The 21334-nt window shown below is 43.1% G+C and overlaps 1 protein-coding gene across 1 annotated transcript in view; it reads left to right on the top strand.

The window, feature by feature from the left end:
• The first annotated feature begins 1147 nt into the window (after positions 1-1147).
• Positions 1148-21334, top strand: part of DAD1 (defender against cell death 1) — a 31876-nt gene continuing 11689 nt past the window's right edge. The window contains exon 1 of the mRNA XM_003808132.5: positions 1148-8940. Coding sequence (XP_003808180.1) covers positions 8730-8940 — 211 coding nt within the window. The 5' untranslated portion in view covers positions 1148-8729. The remainder of the gene's footprint in view (positions 8941-21334) is intronic.

The following is a 21334-nucleotide window of genomic DNA, read 5'->3' as shown; positions in this document are numbered from 1 at the left end:
GAGGCTTAAATGTTTGTGGAGACAACACCATTGGTTGAATGCTCCTACAAAGGGCCTGGATGCCAGATTTCGGAACTAAAATACAGGACACCTAGTTAAATGTAAATTCCAGATTTAAATAAAGCAAATACTTTTTTAGAATAAGTATGGGCCATGCAGTATTTGGGACATAAGTAGGCATCCTGTATTTTCTCTGGCAAACCTAAACCTATATGACATCTGCCAAAATGGGCATATCTCTGCTCTGATGTTGACTCTGACCCCAACCTATTTTCCAGGGAAAATATAGCTCAACTCCAGGTCACCCTCAGTTTGGAGGATAACAGTTGAAGGACTCACCAATAAGGCTAGGTCTCCTTTCGGTATGTAAATGCGGGGACAGGGAGATAAGGCTGGCTTGGCCCAGAGGTCCTGAGTGCACTTCAGTTTGCTCAGCAGAGGAGCTAAATCTTGAGGCTGGCTGCTGAATTTGCTTGTACTGGTAAACAGGGCCTGACCTCCCTGGAACTGTCAGATTTCAGATCATCCCCTTAGTTAAAACCAGACTAGGGGTGGGGCGCGGTGGCTCACGCCTGTAATCCCTGCACCTTGGGAGGCCAAAGTGGGTGGATCACTTGCGGTCAGTAGTTCGAGACCAGTCTGGCCAACATGGTGAAACCCTATCTCTTACTAAAAATACAAAAAATTAGCCAGGTGTGGTAGCAGGTACCTGTAATCCTAGCTACTGGGGAGGCTGCGGCAGGAGAATTGCTTGAACCCAGGAGGCGGAGGTTGCAGTGAGCCAAAATTGTGACACTGCACTCCAGCCTGGGAGACAGAGTGAGACTCCATCTCAAAAAACAAAAACAAACAAGCAAACAAACAAAAAAAACCAGACTGGGGAGTGGTGGAGGATGGGTGAGAGAATGCTGGTGCACAGGGGTTTATCAAAGCATTTTTCTTTAGCCTTCCTGCAGGACCCAGATGATTCTGAGATTTCTTCTTTGTAGCAACACAGTGTTAAGCTGATCATTATAAAGACTTGATGTTTAGGAGAACCAGCATTTATAGAGTTTAGGGGCTTAGGAATTTGCCAGATGTGGTACAAAGTAGTTCAACTAGCAGAGGACTTGTCTCTTTCGTGCAACCTTTTTTTTTTTTTTGAGACTGATTCTCACTGTCACCTAAGCTGGAATGCAGTGCCATGATCATGGCTCACTGCAGCCTTGAACTCCTGGGCTCAAGGGGTCCTCTTGCCTCAGTCTTCTAAGTAGCTAGGACTACATGTGCCCAGCTAATTTTCTTTTTAGTTTTTGTAAAGATGGGGTCTTGTTATTTTGCCCAGGCTGGTCTCAAACTCCTTGGCTCAAGCTATCTTTCCGCCTTGGGCTCTCAAAGTGCTGGGATTACAGGGGTGAGCCAACAAACTTGGCTTCATTCAATCTTTCAACAAAGCACAGTGGTTCTAAACTTCAGTATGCATAGAATCATCTGGTGGATTTATTAGAAATTCAGATTTCTGGGCTGGGCATGGTGGCTCACGCCTGTAATCCCATCACTTTGGGAGGCCGAGGCAGATGGATCACGAGGTCAAGAGTTTGAGACCAGTCTGGCCAACATGGTGAAACCCCATCTCTACTAAGAATACAAAAATTAGCCAGGTGTGGTCGTGCGTGCCTGTAATCCCAGCTACTCAGGAGGCTGAGGCAGGAGAATTGCTTGAACACGGGAGGAGGAGGTTGCAGTGAGCTGAGATCGTGCCATTGCACTCCAGCCTGGGGGACAGAGCAAGACTCCATCTTGGAAAAAAAAAATTCAGATTTCTAGCGCCTACCCTCTGAGATTCGGATTCAGCTGGTTTGGCTTGATGCTAGAAAGCTGCATTTTTAGGAAGCACCACAGATACTGGTGCTCCATGAGACTCACTGGTTAGTTAGAAGTATAGATTCTGGAGTTATGAAGCCTGATTAAGTTCAGTATTTGCTTTGCCACTTATCCACTGTAAATCCTTGGCCAAGTTATTTAGCATCTCTTAATTTCTTCCTCTGGCTTGTATCTTGTGAGAACTAACCAAGATAATTCAAATAAACATGTGGTACACTGATTTGTGATACGAATATTACTTATTTTTGTTGTTGCTATTATTCAATGCCAAGAATTATGTTGAGCACTAAAAATACAATTATCCAGCCTGGGCATCATAGCAAGACTCTGTCTCTACAAAAATGAAAAAAATTAGCTGGGCACGGTAATGCACACCAAAAGTAACAGCTACTCAGAAGGGTGAGGCAGGAGGATCACCTGAGTCTAGGAGTCAGAGGTTAGAGTGAGCTATAATCCCACCACTGCACTCCAGCCTAGATGAGAGTCAGACTCTGTCTCTAAAAAAAGAAAAAATAAATAAAAGCAATTATCAAAAGGAAATAAACAACCTGCTCTAGTGGTAAACACAGACTTTCTATCTGTTGCTACCCTAGGCTGTTCTTGGCTTTGCAGAGCTGATAACTTTGTATTCAGAGCTCAGCTCAAACTTCCCCTCATCTGAGGCATTTCTTGACCACAGGATCTAAAGAGAGCCCCCCATCACTCTGTCACATTACCCTATTTTTATTTTCTTCATAACACATAACATTATCTGAAATTATCTTGCATTGTTTTTACTCATTTATTATCAGTTTCCTTCCACTAGAGAATAAATTTCCTGGGGGACCCTCTCTGTCTTGTTATCTGCTGTGCTCCCAACACCTAGAACAAAGTGTGGCAGAGTAGGCACTCAATATTTGTTGGGTAAATGAAGAAAAGTCTAGTGAAGAGGCAGAAGCATAAACAATTACCTATGAAACAATATACTAAGTGTCAAAGGCTTTGGGAGCTACATTCTAAATTGTACCAAATAGAAAATTCCATACTGTATCACTCCCAGACAGGACAATAAAATCTCCCACTTTTCTGAAAACCTGTAAGTTGTGAGATTTTTTTAGGCAAGGACGACTACACATGAACTGGTATTAGATCTCTCTAGACCATTTCTCAGGAGTGCAGAGAAGTGTTTGTATTTTGTTTTCATGTGCGAAATCAGCTTTAAAGTAGAGGTTTCTTGGAAGTAGGAAACTTGAATGGATGGAAAATGCCTTTAATAACCAAAGTTACCACAGTTTTTAAGGTATCCCCAGTGCTGATATATCTCAGGATCAGGATGGATCTGCTAGAATTACACAGAGTAAAGAGGACTCTTGGAGCCTACTCTAAGGCAGGCCTCTGGGGAGAAAATGTAAGTTATTTTTTTTCTCCTTATCATCAGGACAAAGCACACCATGAGCAAGTATGAGACTCCAACAAGTGTGGATGGAAATTAATTTGACAAATCTGAAACCATCTTTGCAAAATTATGACTGAGACAGTGAAAGAGATCTAACTTAACTGACTCCATCTTGCTTCTAACCAGGTTGTCCTTGTTCATTCCTGGGCATAGGCTGAACTAACTTTGGGAGAAACTTAGTTTATAGTTTGTGGTTTGTGACAGATAACAGCCCTTTCCCGGGGCTGACTTCCTTGTTGCCTGGAGACTAGATTGCCTTTGTAACACTAACATTAGCCATAAGATTGGAAATTATGGTTTGGGAGTCATGCAGCTGGAGGCTACAAGATTCTGAACCTCCCTAGACTGCTCCTAAGATCAGTGCTTGAGATATTTGGTGACCCCTGCACTTGATGGATCAGCTGGTACCACTCAGATTGATGAACTGGCTCATCTGATCTTGTAGCGCCCCCCACCCAGGAACTCAGGGCAAGCAGACAGCTTTGACTCCTTATTATTTCATCCCTGACCATCAGGACTCGTGGCTCACTGGCTTCCCCAACCAAGTTGTCCTTAAAAACTCTGATCCTCGAATGCTTGGGGAGACTGATTTGAGTAATAATAAAATTCCGTTCTCCTGCACAGCTGGCTCTGTATGAATTACTCTTTCTCCATTCTAATTGCCCAGTCTTGATGAACCAGCTCTGTCTAGGCAGCGGGCAAGGTGAACTCCTTGGGAGGTTACAAACCCTCTTTCTATGACTGTAAGTCATCACTGAGTATTCCAAAAGTAGGTGGAGCTGATAAACTGATAGCTCAGGCCTGGCAGCTATAGATTATTCTTGTTTCAAATGGGTATCACTGCCATTTGAATACACTGTGAACAAGGTATATCTCTTTGACTGAACATAGAAATGAGTGGAATAGCTCATAAGTTGTTCTGTCCAATGACAGCCACTAGCCACAAGTGGCTACTTAGATTTAAATAAAAGCCAAATAAAATTTTCTTAGTCACACTGTAACCAAGTATCCCCATTTTTCTAAGAGATAGTTTAATGATTTTTAAAAAATCTGTCTTCTTTTCCCCCTTCTCCTCACTTCCTCCTTAGCTCTTTAGAAATGCAATTGTAGCCTTTTACCTCCTCTTCATCAGACACTCCCTATGGGGCAGGTTCATCTAACTATGTGCTTAGAAGCTCCAGAGAGGAACTCTCACCCACCGGGAGGTTGCGTTGAGAGACAACAGCCTATCTACAACCCAAAGTATGCCTGCTACAAAGCTTTCTCTTTGGCCACTTTTACAACCCAGTCCTGCCCACAAAAGGCACCAGCAGTCACTGTCCAGTAGATAAGGCACTGAAGGTAGTATGCAGACCCCCCAACCACTCGCTTCCTCCCCTCGTGCCATTCATGCCAGCATTCCATGCCCCATTTCAAAAGCACCCTCTTTCTGCTCCAAAAGTGAAATGGTACCCTTAAGGCAGAAAACCTGTACTTCCTCCCCTAAGGTAGCTTTGGAATAAAATATCATTTTCTTTATACCAGATCTCACTCTTGTTAAGTGGACTCTGCAAGCAGCGAGAGAGTGAACCTGCATTTGGGTTACAACACTAACTAGTTTAAGTGCTCAATAGCCACATATGTCTAGCAGTTACTATACTGGGCAGTGCAGAGACATTATCACAGAAAATTCTATTGCACACTGTTGCTCAGGCACTGATGATTTCAGCCCCACGTTGTGGTGAGTGATCTGCTCTTGGAAAGGACAATATAGTGGACTCACTTTTGGGTGCCAGCAAGGGGGCAAAACTGAGGCTTTTTTGAGACTCCCAAACAGCTAGGAGGGAGGGAAACCAGAAAAAGGAGCTGAAAAGTTGTTCCACTTCATCAGAAACTGAAAGGATGAAGGGATATGGTTTCACTGAAGATATTTACTGCTTTACTAGGACTTGATCAGAAACTTGATACTTTAAAAATTTGACTTTGTGCTGTTTGCAACTTGATTCTCCTTAAATTTTTATTTCTGAAAATAATAACCTGTTTTATCTGTTCTATTAGGAAACAAGGAGAGGGGGTTTTGGTCACACTGGGGCCAAAGTTTAGAAGGTAGAGATGATATATGCAATAGCAGTTAACAGAAGCAAAGGGGAATCTTAAGGCAAACGTGACAATGCAAGGGAAAGGAAATGGAAAAGACATTCTTTTCCATGCGGAGATTTCCTTTAGAAGAGTTATTGTCTACTCAAACTTTGGAGGATTTGTGTTTCTTTTGGTAAATAATGTGATTTCTTTTTGTAGAGGATGTATGGTGTAAAATCATGGACTTTGCCCTTAAGGGAACCCTCTTGCTCCTCCACTCTTCCATTGTTTTATGTAATGAAACCCCTAAAGTATACTCTGACTTCAGTTTCAGCTTATAAATTAGATCTGCCCTTTCAGAGCCATTTGAGTTGCAGTCCCTCCAGTGCTATCTTTTGCATACCCAAATTATTGGGGGCGCTGTAGTTTGGCTAACTTTTAATCATTCAGAGAACTAGGAGAAGCAGACATGGTTAATTACTAGGATTAATGATAGTTAATAAGAGCAAACATTTACTGAACATTTACTGTCTGCCAAACACTATGCTAACAGCTTAATGCTTAACATTATCTCATTTAATCCTCACATAATTTCAATGAGCCAGGTATTGTTATTTCTGTTTTATAGAAAAGGAAAATGAGACTGTCAGACTGAGTAACTTGTTCCAAATTAGACAACTAGTAAACAGTAGAATCAAGGTTCAAACCTAGGACTGTCTGATTCTAGAGCTTGCACTCTTATCCACTACTGTGGACAAGAATTTTAAACTATATTAATATTCTGATTTAAACTAATTGAAATCAACACTAGTGTTAGCAATTTCCTATTGACAGATCAGTTAAAAATGTTTCAATGATTATAGAATCATAAACCGAATAGAGAAGTAGGCCTTTTCTTGCTGTTTTAAGTAGTTCAGAAAAGCCCTAGTGTAGTATATTGATTGGTGTGACTAGCAGGTCTCAGAAACAAATGCATTCAATAAGTCCATTTGGTGTTTTTCATCTCTTCTTCTCTCCTGTGAGAGTTCCTGGGGAGATCTTAATGATGATAGTTGACATGGATCAAAGGCAGACAAAACATAAGGGAGAAAATACTGGAAGGAGCCTGGCTGATGGAACAGAAACTCCCTGAAGAATCCACACCTGAGTGATTAAAAAGCATCAGCCTAGCCTGTAAAGTTTGAAGTTTAATATTCGTGAGGAAGCTACCCTCCTACTTGTTGATGAGGCAGAGAGAAAGGTTCAACTTGTCAGAGAAATTGATGCTTCCTGCCATATTATATTGAAATAAGAACCAGCTTGTTATCCACTCTTTTTTTTTTTTTCTTTCTCAGCAACACAGGTTTAGGCTGAACTTATGTTCATATAGCTGCACAAATCTCCACGGGTATGAATATAAATCTATCTATTCAAATAGACTGTAAAGGTTTCTTAGGTTATTTCTCTTCTTTCTAGAACTTAAGTAAGGCTTTGATCACCACTGATAATACGTTCGTTAGTTAATAGTTAATAGTTCGTGTAGAGTTTCCAGTCTAAAGGCAAATAAAAAGTGAAAAGGGGCCGGCGCAGTGGCTCACTCCTGTAATCCCAGCACTTTGGGAGGCTGAAGCAGGGAGATCACCTGAGGTCAGGAGTTCAAGACCAGCCTGGCCAACATGGCGAAACCCCGTTTCTACTAAAAATACAAAAATTAGCCGGGCGTGATGGCAGGTGCCTCTAATCCCAGCTACTCGGGAGGCTGAGGCAGGAGAATGGCTTGAACCCAGGAGGCGGAGGTTGCAGTGAGCTGAGATTGCACCATTCATTGCACTCCAGCCTGGGTGACAAGAGCAAAACTTCATCTCAAAAAAAAAAAAAAAAAAAAGTGAAAAGGTAGGAACGCTGTTGTTCACCTGCTGTTTTAGGAATTTTGCTCACGTACAAATTATTAAGAAGCTGAAAATAAAGTACCTGGTCATGTGTGGAAAAACTTACAGCTAAAAGGTGAGATGAACTAGGTCTAGAAGGTCGGATTCACGTGAAATTAAAAGGGCAATGAAAGCCAGAACTTAGTTTCTTAAAAAAAGTTAAAACAGGCCGGGCGCAGTGGCTCATGCCTGTAATCCCAGCACTTTGGGAGGCCGAGGCTGGTGGATCACAAGGTCAGGAGTTCGGGACCAGCCTGGCTAACATGGTGAAACTCCGTCTCTACTAAAAATACAAAAATTAGCCGGGCGTGGTGGCGCGTGCCTGTAGTCCCAGCTACTAGGGAGGCGGAGGTTGCAGTGGGCCGAGATCGCGCCACTGCACTCCGGCCTGGCCGACAGAGCAAGGCTCCGTCTCAAAAAAGAAAAAAAAAGTTAAAACCCTCAAAATAATCCCACTTGTTAAAATACAAAACCTGAAACCATTTCAGTTTCTTCTGCAAAATGAGTTGGAGAGAGTAGGGTTGAACCAGCCATGCTCTTTCGGGCCTTTCGACGCTGACATCCCGGGATATTACACCAGGTTCAAGATACCAGCTTGCGGAAAGAGAGCTGCTAAACTTGACCATATGCTTTTTGCACGATATTCGACAGCTGTCCCTCCCTTCACCAGCTCTTTTAAGGCTGCAAATATATCTGATTCACGTGAGAGTCCCTACAAGTTGGTACAACGTCAGGCCCCAAGGAGGCGCCCAATAAATGTCGGCATTGCAGGACCAGATCCCGAGTTCCAGTTCAGAACCCCGCAGAGGTCAGGATTCCTCCCTGCCTCCCGCCCCTCACCACACCCACTCACTCCCCCAAGTAATTAAGTCTAAACTGGGGCCTGCGCAGTGATTGGCCGCGCCGGGTCTCACTGCGGATGAACTTGACTTGTTCCAATGATCTGTGACAGACATCTGCAGACAGCGCCCTTAACAGAATTAGGGTCAGGCTGGTATCAAACCCCAGGAACGCCAGGCATTGTCTCATAGTAGATGCAAACCGTTAAATCTTCCAGGACTCAGAAGGACCAGAGAGAGCCGGATACCTCTGGTTAGCTACGCGGTCCCCAGTAAAGCTTTATTCCCCTCTTCCTCCCAGTGTGTCTCGTTGCCAAAGCAACTGTGGGCGTCACCGAGCTGACGGGCGGAAACAGAACAGAAAGAGTACACGTCCCCAGCTCATTGATAGGACCATTGCGCAGACGCATTAACTTTTCTGAGTTGTAGTTGAGTCTGTTGATGCAGTCCGCGTCTGCGCATTAGTTGTTACGCGCCCTGGCCGGCCTCAGCGCCTGCGCAAATTGGCACACCGGGGAGGGCGGAGTTAGGTCACGAGGGTGCGCATGCGCAAACAGCACATCCGGTGTGGTCGACGGGTCCTCTAAGAGTTTGGGGCGCGCGGACCGGAGTACCTTGCGTGCAGATATGTCGGCGTCGGTAGTGTCTGTCATTTCGCGGTTCTTAGAAGAGTACTTGAGCTCCACTCCGCAGCGTCTGAAGTTGCTGGACGCGTACCTGCTGTATATATTGCTGACCGGGGCGCTGCAGTTCGGTTACTGTCTCCTCGTGGGGACCTTCCCCTTCAACTCTTTTCTCTCGGGCTTCATCTCTTGTGTGGGGAGTTTCATCCTAGCGGGTAATGGTTCTATAAGTGATCATCATAATAATGTGTTACTTTGGTGTGCTGCTTTTGTTTTCATAGTACTCTATATCAGACCACCGCCCCTTGAAGTTATGAGAAGAGCCTGCATTGCCCTTTTGTTGTGAATGGGGAAATTGAGGCTCAGAAAGCTTAGATTATATGCCTAATACCAAACGGCTGCGTAGGAGTTGGACTTAAAAGTCTAAAGAAACCGCCTTCGTGCTGCTACTCCACTTGGTGATCCACTTCACTTAATATTGGTCCGGGGAAAACCCTATTCCAACTTTAACTTAGGTTTAACACAACTCTAAAATTAGTAGACTTTTCAAATGAAAAACCCAACCTTGAATCATCTCTGTCATCTTGGCCTAATCACTACCAATCTCCGGTGAAACGTTTCAATGAAAGTGCAAAGAATATAAATACTGGTGCTTTTCTTGTTGAATCGTCCTTTACTTGATTTTGCCTTTTAGCTGCTACTACTTTTTTTCTTGTTGAGGAAGCTGTTATTTCACTGTCCTGAACCCAATTTTTGTTCACATAACTCTATTTTAGCCTTATTTTTCCTTTTGATTCCAGGATTTGGTAACCTTGTAGACTGCTATATTTAGCGAGAACTGTCTCCATCAATTTTTGTTAAAATCTGACTTTTCTTGCCCAACGGGGATTCAGTGAATGCTGAAAACAGGCGTGGCCTCTATCACTGGTATTACCTGCTACTTTGACTTTGAAAACATGCCAGCATTCATGGTTTCTTTTCAGTGTGATCATCAGTCAGGTCATCAGTTGTATTTTCAGTCCAATATGAGGCATTATGGTAAAAGCTTTGGGGATACATCAGGCACATGTTCTTTATCCGTAAAGAGTTTATGGTCTAGTTGGGGTACAGACAAAATACAGCATTGGAATTGTCTGGAGGCCTGGCACAGTGGCTCATGCCTGTAATCCCAGTACTTTGGGAGGCCGAGGTAGGCAGATCACTTGAGGTCAGGAGTTCAAAACCAGCCTGGCCAACGTGGTGAAACCCCATCTCTACTGAAAATACATAAATTAGCCAGGCATGGTGGCGCACACCTGTAATCCCAGCTACTCGGGAGGCTGAGGCAGAATCGCTTGAACCCGGGAGGTGGAGGTTGTAGTGAGCCGAGATCGTGCCATTGCACCTCAGCTTGGGTGAGAGTGAGACTCAGCCTCAAAAAAAAAAAAAAAGTCTGGAGACAGTGGTGCTGTGCTTACAGACCTATAGAATGCTTATTATACATTTACATTGTTCTGACACACCAGAGATATTTCTTAGAATTTAAAACAGGCCTGAGGATCTAATGACTTGTGTACTGAAGTTGCAGATTAGCCTTTTGATTGGATATTTAGTTACCATCTTTGACTTTTGTCCTAGATGACCAAGACCTAGTTGTCAGTGGTGGCGTCCTTGCCTTCAGGATGTGTTAACCATCATCCGACCAGATACACTACCCCTTTGCTCTAAGTATTCTCCACCACCCACCCACCGCCCTCTGCCACGGTACTAAATGTTTTTATTAGCCAGCCCGGAGAAGGAACCTTGATGAGAACTTTTGATTTAATTTTGTTTGATGTTTTTGTTTCCAGGTCTGGAAGAGTAGGAGCAAGGCAGGGTCTGAAAGCTGATTTTAAAAAAGATGCCTTCTCCATGTAGAAGTCACCCTGCCTTCATAAGCCTCTAGGGTTTAGAATGATTTTTCATGGATGCTTTGAAGAATGTGGTTTGCTGAAGAGTGGGCATGGACTAGAGTTATAGATTATCAGTGTAATAAAGCCAGAAGGTTTTTTGAGCAAATGACTTTCGCTTATGCCAAGATCTGTTTTTGAGCCCGTTGTGGCTGAAATTGAATTGGCAGACTGGACTGCCTTTCTCCTCTCCAATGGGAACTAGGTGGCTTGTCATTGAAGAAAAACCTAGTAAAAGGGCATATTAGTAATGGGGCCAATAAGGGGGATTAGGATTTCCAGATCTGTTAGATAACAGATAATAGAGCTATAGAAATGAAAGCAACTTCAGGAAAAGAAGGGATTCATGATAATTCTTAGTTGCCACAGAAGGGTATGATTTACCCTTCTTTTGACAGCATTGACTTTCCTAAATCCTGCCTCTTCTGCCATTTGTTAGCCTAGATCATCAACTGGAGACTGGTTTTAATGGGAAATTTGGACGCTTATCCTTTGTTTTGATTGTTGGCAAAGGTAGCCTTGTTCCTTTTTATGGTGCTGGGGTTTCTAACTTTCCTGTGGAGTTTCCTGTTGCAAGAGAATGGAGGAGTCCAGTGAGCTGGGAGAGGGAAATGTAGGAGATACTGTTGAAGGATTAGGTAGTGCTGGGTGCTAGATGTTTGAATGCCAGGCCAAGGAATTTGGACTTTTTTTGAGATGGAGTTTTGCTCTTTTTTCTCAGGCTGGAGTGCAATGGCGATCTTGGTTCACTGCAACCTCTGTCTCCCAGGTTTAAGCAATTCTCCTGCCTCAGCCTCCCAAGTAGCTGGGATTACAGGCATGTGCCACCACGCCCGGCGAATTTTGTATTTTTAGTAGAGACGGAGTTTCTCCATGTTGGTCAGGCTGGTCTCAAACTCCTGACCTCAGGTGATCCGCCTGCCTCTGCCTCCCAAAGTGCTGGGATTACAGGTGTGAGTCACTGTGCCCGGCCAGGAATTTGGACTTTATCCTGTAGGTAATAGTAAAGCTTCTGAAGATGCTTTTTTTTTTTTTTTTGAGACGGAGTCTCGCTCTGTCCCCCAGGCTGGAGTGCGCCATCTCAGCTCACTGCAAGCTCCGCCTCCTGGGTTCACGTCATTCTCCTGCCTCAGCCTCCTGAGTAGCTGGGACTGCAGGCGCCTGCCACCACGTCCAGCTAAGTTTTTGTATTTTTAGTGGAGACAGGGTTTCATCGTGTTAGCCAGGATGGTCTTGATCTCCTGACCTTGTGATTCGCCCACCTCGGCCTCCTAAAGTGCTGGGATTACAGGCGTGAGCCACCACACCCGGCCCTGACGGTGCTTTTTTAAAGAAAGGAAAAGATTTAAAATTGGTGTTAGCATGTAGAATGAATTGGAGGGAAATGTTCTTTAATCTTCTCTATTTTTTTTTTTTGGCAGTCTATTCTCTTCTATTCCCTCTGCATGTGTTAGTTTAGCATATGCTCTTTGGAAATTGACCAGTACATTTTAAACCAATTCAGAATGCTACCAAACCTTTAAAAAACCTGTTGTTATTGGGCCTAATGGTATGAAAATAGTCTGTTTTCTTCTATTCCCTCATAGCTGAGAGACTTAACCATGGTTTCAAGAAGGAACCAGAGGTAGAAAGTTGCCATTGAGAGATCTTTTTTTGTGTGTGTTTTGGATCATCAGAGCATAATATATTGGCTTTAAAAGGACCTCAGAGGTTGAATATTTTTCTTATTTGAGACAGATTTCAAACATCCTCAGTAGCTGACTGTTTATCTTGTAGTTAAATATCTCTAGAAGACGACATCTGTCCCTTTTTTAGAGTTATATTCCAGGGTTGGCAACCCTTTAGTTTCCTTTTTTGCCCAACTGAAAGCTGTGCTCATTTAAAGTGCTATTTAGGAGGGATAAGTAGAAAACATTAAGACTGTCCTCAAAATAAGTCTTTGGTCTTGAAACAAGTTTTAAGTCATTTCCCAACTTTCATCTGTTCTGTTCTCTAATCTATATGAGGTAATTTTGTCTTAAAAAATAGTTTTGTTTTTCCTAGTTTACAAATTCAAAACCGGTTTGAATCTGTAAGGCAAGGAGGCCTAGAGTTTTCTGTCTCACGGGAGCTATTAGGCTGTTGTGGACTGGGGTCCAGCATTTCTTTTGGAATTATCCATCAGATCTGTGGATCCTAATATTATCTCTCATAACTGTTATCCAAGAGATTAGAAGTTTACCACCCATGTGCCTGATAGTCTTGTTTCTAAATATCTTTCATATCATTGCTACTTTTTCATCCTCTGTTTTAGCCTCTCAATATCTCTTATGAAGACTACTGTAATCCTCCTTACTGGCCTTCCGGCCTCTGGTTTCCAGTCCATCTTCTACTGTGTTTGCAGGCTTGATTTGACTTGCAAATCTGATTGTGTCACTCCCATGTACAGTTTGTGTTTCCCAAAGTAAAATTAAAACTTTCTTTTTGACACACAGGCTCTTTCATGATCTGGCTTCCTCGCTGTCTGCAGCTTCATCTCTTGCCTCTGCCTCCTCTATACTCTGCTCCAACAGTATTGAGCTACTTGTCATTCTCTGAACACTCTCATGTGTCAAACTATTTGCCTTTGCTTGACTGCCTTCAAAATTCCTTCACTTTTTAGACTTCTCAGCTCAAGTGCAATTTCCTTTTATTTTGTTACTGTTTTTAAAGAGAACAAGGTCTTGCTATGTTGCCCAGGCTGGCCTCAAACTCCTTGGCTCAAGCAGTCCTGCCTCAGCCTCCTGAGTAGCTAGGACTATAGGCACACACCACTATGCCTGGCTTATTGGCCTTTGGAACCCTTCCCTGACTCTCCAGCAGATTGAGGTCTTTCCTCTGTATTCCTTTTTCACCTTGTATGTGTGTGTGTGAGAGAGATATGGCATTGTGCTGTATTTGGGTGTCTGCCTTCTCTCTGGAAGGTGAGCCCTTGAGGGCCGGGGCTGTCTTCTCATCTCTTCATCCTCAGTGCTGAACACTGTATATGTTAAATGGTGAGCAGGCCTATAGTCATGTCAGGAATACTGAGCAATGATACGCTAGGTTCTCTGCCAAGGTGCTGGGAATTCAACTGTGAAGCACGCAGACGTGGCTTCTACTCTCAGAGAGTTTGTAATTAGTGGGAAATACAGACAAGTAAATATGGATATGGTGCTGATGGAGAATTATTGGTGAGAATGGGAACACAATGTGCATCCAACCCTGCCTAGTGGTCCTGCAATAATATTTCTCTTATATATTCACCTTCCCAAAGTAGGCTTCATAAATCACTCTATTTTTCCTCTTTTCCTTTATTCTTAGTAGATGATCTTGCTTTTATTTTTTCACTAAAAAAAAGAAGTAGATAAGAATTCCTTCATCTTTTCACCACTGAATCATAACAGATCACCTACTTTTATACCCATACTCTCTGACTTCTCATGGTGGATGATGTGTCTCTTTCCTGTGAAAGCTCTGCTTGTGCAGAGGATCCAGTCTTCCCTTGCTCACTCAGGGACTCCGCTTCTGCAATTATTCCTCTGTTCTGTGTCATTAATTTCTGTTTCTCTCCTGGATCATTCCCATCATACAAACATGTTCTAATATTGTCTATTTTAACAAAATCCGTTTGACCACAGATAATCTTCTAGCTACCATCCCATTTCCTTTCCATCATTACAGAATTTCTTGAAAGAATAATTAAAGTTCCTACTTACTCCCTTAACTATTCATTCCTTAACCCACTCTTGGTATTGGTCTGTCCTCACTACTTCACTGAACTACTTCACTGAAACTACTCTTGCCATGTTGCAACGTTTAGCATTTAATGTAGGTATTGGCTTCTGTGTAAAAGGAAAGTTTCTTCTTGAATACCACACTCTCCTGCTTGTTCTGTCTCACCTCACTGCTTTTTCCTTTCTGCTGTTTTGTGCTGGGCGCTTCTCTGACTGAGAGCATGGTTGTAGATACCTTCACTTTGTATTTTTTTTTAAATAGATAAATAACACCTGTATACCTACAACTACTGCTTTATATTTTTAGTTTTGAACTGTCCCCCGAATTCCAAATTAGTAAATCCAGTTGCCAACTTGATGTCTTCACTTGATGTCTGATATGTACCTTGAACTTAACATGTCCAAGATCAAACCTGCTCATCCAGCCATCTGCCTCTTCACCAGTTAGTACGTGGTGTCAGCGTTGGTTGTGGTTTTTTTTTTTTTTTTGAGACATAGTCTGACTCTGTCACCCAGGCTGGAGTGCAGTGGCACAATCTCGGCTCACTGCAACCTCCATCTCTCGGGTTTAAGCGATTCTCCTGCCTCAGCCTCCTGAGTAGCTGGGATTACAGGCACGCTCCCCAATGCCCGGCTAATTTTTGTATTTTTAGTAGAGACGAGGTTTCGCCATGTTGGCCAGGCTGGTCACGAACTCCTGACCTCAGGTGATTCACCCACCTCGGCCTCCCAAGGTGCTGGGATTACAGGCGTGAGCCACCACGCCCGGCCGGTTGTGTTTTTAAATGAAGAAATTTAAGTTTCCTGGGTCCCTTGATTTCTCTTATCTCCTGCATCTGTTTCATCAGCAAGCTCTGTCTTCTCCAAAATATAGCCTGTATGTCTTTATTTCTGTCCATTTTTACTACCATTCCCCTGAGCTCTTTGGGTCCTAAGTAATTCTTCTGCTTCTTTTTATTTTTTATATTTTAGAGACGGAGTCTCGCTCTGTCGCCCAGGCTGGAGTGCAGTGGTGCGATCTCGGCTCACTGCAAGCTCCGTCTCCCGGGTTCACGCCATTCTCCTGCCTCAGCCTCCCGAGTAGCTGGGACTACAGGCACCCGCCACAATGACTGGCTAATTTTTTTTTTTTTGTATTTTTTAGTGGAGATGGGTTTCACCATGTTAGCCAGGATGGTCTCGATCTCCTGACCTCGTGATCCGCCCGCCTTGGCTTCCCAAAGTGCTGGGATTACAGGTGTGAGCCACTGTGCCCGGCCTATTTTTATTTTTTTGAGACGCAGCCTCACTCTGTCGCCAGGCTGGAGTGCAGTGGCGCGATCTCAGCTCACTGCAACCTCCGCCCTCGGAGTTCAAGCGATTCTCCTGCCTCAGCCTCCCTAGTAGCTGGGATTCCAGGAGCCTGCCACTGCACCCGGCTAATTTTTTGTATTTTATTTTTAGTAGAGATGGGGTTTCACCTTCTTGACCAGGCTGGTCTTGAATTCCTGACCTCGTGATCCACCCACCTCGGCCTCCCAAAGTGCTGGGATTACAGGCGTGAGCCACTGCGCCCGGCCTTCTGCATCTTTTTAACCTTGCGAACCATTATACTGTTCCACCGCTCTTATAACTGAATCCATACTGTTTTCTGAGGCTTACCATGCCCCTCAGGATTTGGCCCTTGTGTCCTTCCCCTTGATCACTATAGTCTTGTTGGTCTGTCCTTGATTTTTTTTTTTTTTTGAGGTGGAGTTTCGCTCTTGTTGCCCAGGCTGGAGTGCAGTGGCACGATCTCGGCTTACTGCAACTTCCGCCTCCCGGGTTCAAGCGGTTCTTCTGCCTCAGCCTCCCGAGTAGCTGGGATTACAGGCATGCACCACCAAGCCCGGCTAATTTTTTGTATTTTTAGTAGAGACGGGGTTTCTCCATGTTGGTCAGGCTGGTCTCGAACTCCCGACCTCAGGTTATCCACCCGCTTCGACCTCCCAAAGTGCTGGGATTACGGGTGTGAGACACCATGCCTGGTGTCTGTCCTTGTGTTTATAACATGTCAAGATTGTTCTTACTGTCTAGAATGCTCTGCCCCCAGATTTTTACATGGTTGTCCTTATCTTTCAAATATTGGTCTTAAATAGCAAGCTCTTAAAGAGACCTTCTGTTATGATTGAATTTAAGAAAAGCTTCCCAGTCACTCTTTATTATCCTGTTTTATTTTCTTCATAGTACATATCTCTATCTAGTAGTTCCTGGTTTATTTGTTAACTTATTGATTATATGTTTCTCTCCATAGGAGTGTAAGTTCCTTGAGAGCCAGACTGTTTTGTTCTGTGCCATATTCCTAGCACCTGAAATGATGCTTGTCATGTAGTAGATGTTTAGTAAATATTTTATGGAATAAATGGACATTTAAGGGGATAGAGTAAATCAGAATTGCTAAAATGGAACAGACTGCTTGAAGAGGTAGTAAATTTCCATCTTTGGAAGTGCCCAGGGAGAGACTGAAGGATCATTGGTAGTGGAGCATTTTGAACAGGCTTTTTTTTTTGCCTTTTTTGTTTCCAATGCATCTGAGAGATGTGATATCCTTATCAGTAACACAGGCTCTGGAAAGTTGATAATTCTCCATCTGGAGGTGGCTTACCAGATTCTGTAAGTGGTGAGTATACTTTGGAAAGCTTCCCACGTGATTAGTACGCCTCCCCAAGCATGGCCACCCGCTACCACCTCTTGGGCATTGTATACATCAAATGGGGTGTTGGTGTTTATGACCTCTGAGGTCCTTTCCAACTTTGTGGGACTCTGATTCATATGTTTTCATTGAAATAATCTGGTTACCATGATCACAATAATAATAACATCAATTTATTACCTTATCCACCTTCATGGATAATTTTTCTTTTTTTCCCTCATATTTCCTCAAAACTCAACACCGTGTTCTTTACTCCAATGACCACTATTAATAGTTTTCTATTTCTTCAGATTTTTTTCTAGATTCTAACTGAAATGACAAGATAATTATGTATATCATTATATGTAAATAAAATATTTTACTTTTTTTTTGAGACGGTCTTGATTTGTCTCCCAGGCCAGAGTGCGGTGGCATGACTGTGGCTCACTGCAGCCTGCAACCTGTACCTCCTGGGCTCAAGCAATCTTCCCATCTCAGCCTCCCGAGTAGCTGGGGCCATAGGTGTGTGCTACCACACGTGGCTAATTAAAACGTTTTTTTTTGTAGAGACAGGGTCTCCCTATCTTTCCCAGGCTGGTCTCAAGCTCTTGGGCTCAAGCGATCCTCCCACCTTGGTTTCACAACATGCTGGGGTTACAGTTGTGAGCCACCATCCCCTGGCCAAGTGAAATTAGAAATGGGCTGGGTGTGGGGCCTCATGTCTGTAATCCCTACCCTTAGGCAAGCAGAGGCGGGAGGATTGCTGGGCAACATAGGGAGACCTTGTCTTTACCAAAAACAAACAAACAAAAAAATTAGCTAGGCATGGTGGTGCATGACTGTTGTCTCAGCTACTCAGGGGGCTGAGGTGGGAGGATTGTTTGAGCCCAGGAGGTCGAGGCTGCAGGGAGCCATGATTGCACCACTGCACTCCAGCCTGGGCGATGGAGTGAGACCCTGTCTCAAAAAAAAAAAAGAATTGGCTTTTTTTCACTTAATAAGTCTTAGATATGTTTGCTGTCAATGTACAGAGAATTTACCTTATTCTTTTGAATAATTGCATGGGATTGCATTGCATGTCAGTTGTATAGTTTAATCCCCTTGATGTTTAGACTGTTTTAATTTTTTTTTCAACTTTACAAACATACTTTCAGAATGTCTTTGTTCTGTAAGATAAATTCCTTTGTCAAAAGGTAAAATCATTTTAAATATTAATGGATATTGCTAGTTGCTCTCCCAAGTGGATGAATGAATCTGTACTTTCTACAGCAGGGGTTTACTGGTTACCCTTGCTTCAGTCATTGTCTTTAATATTTTTAAGGGTCTGGATACCTGAAAGGATCAATGGTGCTTCCATGGTGTTTACATGTTTAAGCATAATGAAAACTGTTGCCATGGTGACAGGCTCTGGAGAACTAGTCTGATAGTTTTCTGGCCTTTGGATTAGATTTGTTTGTTGGTTTTTCTTAGTTAATGATGCGATGATGCTAGCCTGAAGCGAGTTTAGGTTTTCTTAAGCAGTGTAATAATTTATCACAAGCATAAAGATACTTTGGAAGAGTGTATTCCTGGAACTGCCTGTTTTTTTTTTTTTTTTTTTTTTTGTCAATGGTGACTGTAAGAATCTTCAAGGGGATAGAGTGTGGCAGTGGAGAGTTCTCATGAATTATCTCTCTTAGGTCTTCTGCCTTTTTTGAGACAAATAAGCAGCTGCTAGAACTTCGAGATCAAAGATAGTTTATCGACAACTGTGAGGTTCTCAAGAATGAGCGTGCTGTCTTTATAAACTCTGCTACCCATTAAATGAATATTCTATTAGAAAATAATTCACATTTTTATAACTTTTTATCATTCAGCCCGGACCCTTTGTTGTTGCCTCAAGTGCATCCCCATCTAGGTATAATTAGAAACCTTTAAATCAGCAGATAAGAGAGCTTTGTGGGTTTTTTTGTTATATATTTTTTTTCTCTGAGAAAGCCTCTAGGTTTCAGTGTAACTCTGAGAAGTAATATTTTTTTTCCTTTAACAGAGTGCGAAATTTAATTGTACAACTTGATGAATTTTTAAATTTACCTGTCTAACCACTATCCAGATCAAGATGCAGGACATTACCAGCACCATAGGCGCCTCCTTGCATCTTCCCAGTTATCCTCTCCCTGTGAAAGATAAAAACCACTATCTTGCCATAGATTGGTTTTACCAAGTTTTAAGCTTTTTGTACATGGAATCATATAGCATATACTTTTTTGTTTTGAGACGGAGTCTCTCTTGCCCAGGATGGAGTGCAGTGGCGCAATCTCGGCTCACTGCAACCTCCACCCCCTGAGTTTAAGCAAATTCTCCTGCCTCAGCCTCCTGAGTAGCTGGGATTACAGGTGCGTGCCACCATGCCCAGCTAATTTCTGTAGTTTTTATTAGGGATGGGGTTTCACCATGTTGGCCAGGCTGGTCTTGAACTCCTGACCTTAGGTGATCCGCTCACCTTGGCCTCCCAAAGTGTGGGGATTACAGGAGTGAGCCACCGTGCCTGGCCCTTGTTTTATTTTTTAATTTTTTTTTTTTTTAGATGGAGTATCGCTCTTGTTGCCCATGCTGGAGTGCAATGGCACGATCTTGGCTCACCTCCACCTCCACCTCCACTGATTCTCCTGCCTCATTGCCTCAGCCTCCCAAGCAGCTGGGATCACAGGCATGCGCCACCATGCCCGGCTAATTTTGTATTTTTAGTAGACAAGGGGTTTCTCCATGTTGGTCAGGCTGGTCTTGAACTCCCGACCTCAGGTGATCTGCCTGCCTCGGCCTCCCAAAGTGCTGGGATTACAGGCGTGAGCCACCATGCCTGGCCTTTTGTTTGTTTGTTTTTAGTCAAGATAAAACATGACAAAATTTACCATTTTAACCATTTTTAAGTGTATAGTTCTGTGGCATTGAGTACATGTACATTGCTGTAAAATCATCATCACTATCCATATCCAGAACTTTTTTGTCTTCCGCAACTGAAATTCAGTTCCCATTAAACAATAACTCCTCATCCTCCTCTCTGTCAGTCCCTGGCATCTACCATTCCACTTTCTGTTTCTAGGAGTTTGACTACTCTTGATGTCATATAAGTGAAACCACATGGTATTTGTCCCTTTGTCATGGCTTATGTCACTTAAAATAATGCCCTCAAGATTCAGCCATGTTGTAGCAGGTATCAGAATTTCCTTCCTTTTAAGGCTGAGTATTCCATTGTATGTATACATCACACTTTGCTTATCCATTCTTCTGCTGACACTTGGGCTGCTCTCACCTTTTGGCTATTGTGACTAATGCTGCTATGAACATGGGTGTGCAAATATTGCTTGAGAGCCTGGTTCCATCCCCCACCCTCCCAACCTCCCAGATGGAGTTTCTCTCTTGTCACCTAGGCTGGAGTGCGACGGAGTGATGTCGGCTCACTGCAGCCTCCACCTCCTGGGTTCAAGCGATTCTCCTGCCTCAGCTTCTCGAGTAGCTGGGATTACAGGCGCCTACCACCACGCCCAGCTAATTTTTGTATTTTTAGTAGAGACGGAGTTTCACCATGTTGGCCAGGCTGGTCTCGAACTCCTGACCTCGGGTGATCCGCCTGGTTCAGCCTCCCAAAGTGTTGGGATTGCAGGTGTGAACCACCGTGCCTGGCCGAGATCCTGCTTTCACTTCTTTTGGATACGTACCCAGAAGTGGAATTGCTGGATTATATGATATGGCAATTCTGTTTTTAATTTTTTTGAGGAAACGCAATACTGTTTTTCACACTGGCTACCCTATTTGATTTTCCCACTCGTTAGTGCACAAGGGTTTCAGTTTCTCTGCATTCTTGCCAACTCTTGTTTTTTTGATACTAGACATCCTAATAGATGTGAGGTGATATCTCATTGTAATTTTGATTTGTATTGCCCTAGTGATTAGTGACGTTGAGCATCTTTTCATATGCTTGTTGGCCATTCCTATATCTTCTTTGGGGAAATGTCTATTCAAGTCCTTTGCCCATTTTAAAATCTGGTTATTATTTTGTTGTTAATTGCATTGTAGGGGTACTTTAATATATTCTGATATTAACCCTTTATCAGATATGTGATTTGCAAATATTTTTCCCCATTCCGTAGGTGCCTTTTCACTATTGTGCCCTTTATTGTACCTTTATCACAGAAGTTTTAAACTTTGATATAGTCCAATTTATCTATTTTTACTTTGTTGACTGTACTTTTGGTGTCATATCCAATAAATCATTGCTAAATCCAATGCCATAAAACTTTTGCTCTGTTTTCTTCTA

The sequence above is a fragment of the Pan paniscus genome, chromosome 15 (genome assembly GCF_029289425.2).
Source record: "Pan paniscus chromosome 15, NHGRI_mPanPan1-v2.0_pri, whole genome shotgun sequence".
Taxonomy (NCBI): domain Eukaryota; kingdom Metazoa; phylum Chordata; class Mammalia; order Primates; family Hominidae; genus Pan; species Pan paniscus.
The sequence above is the reverse complement of the archived record's forward strand: the minus strand, read 5'-3'. Positions and strand labels throughout refer to the sequence as shown.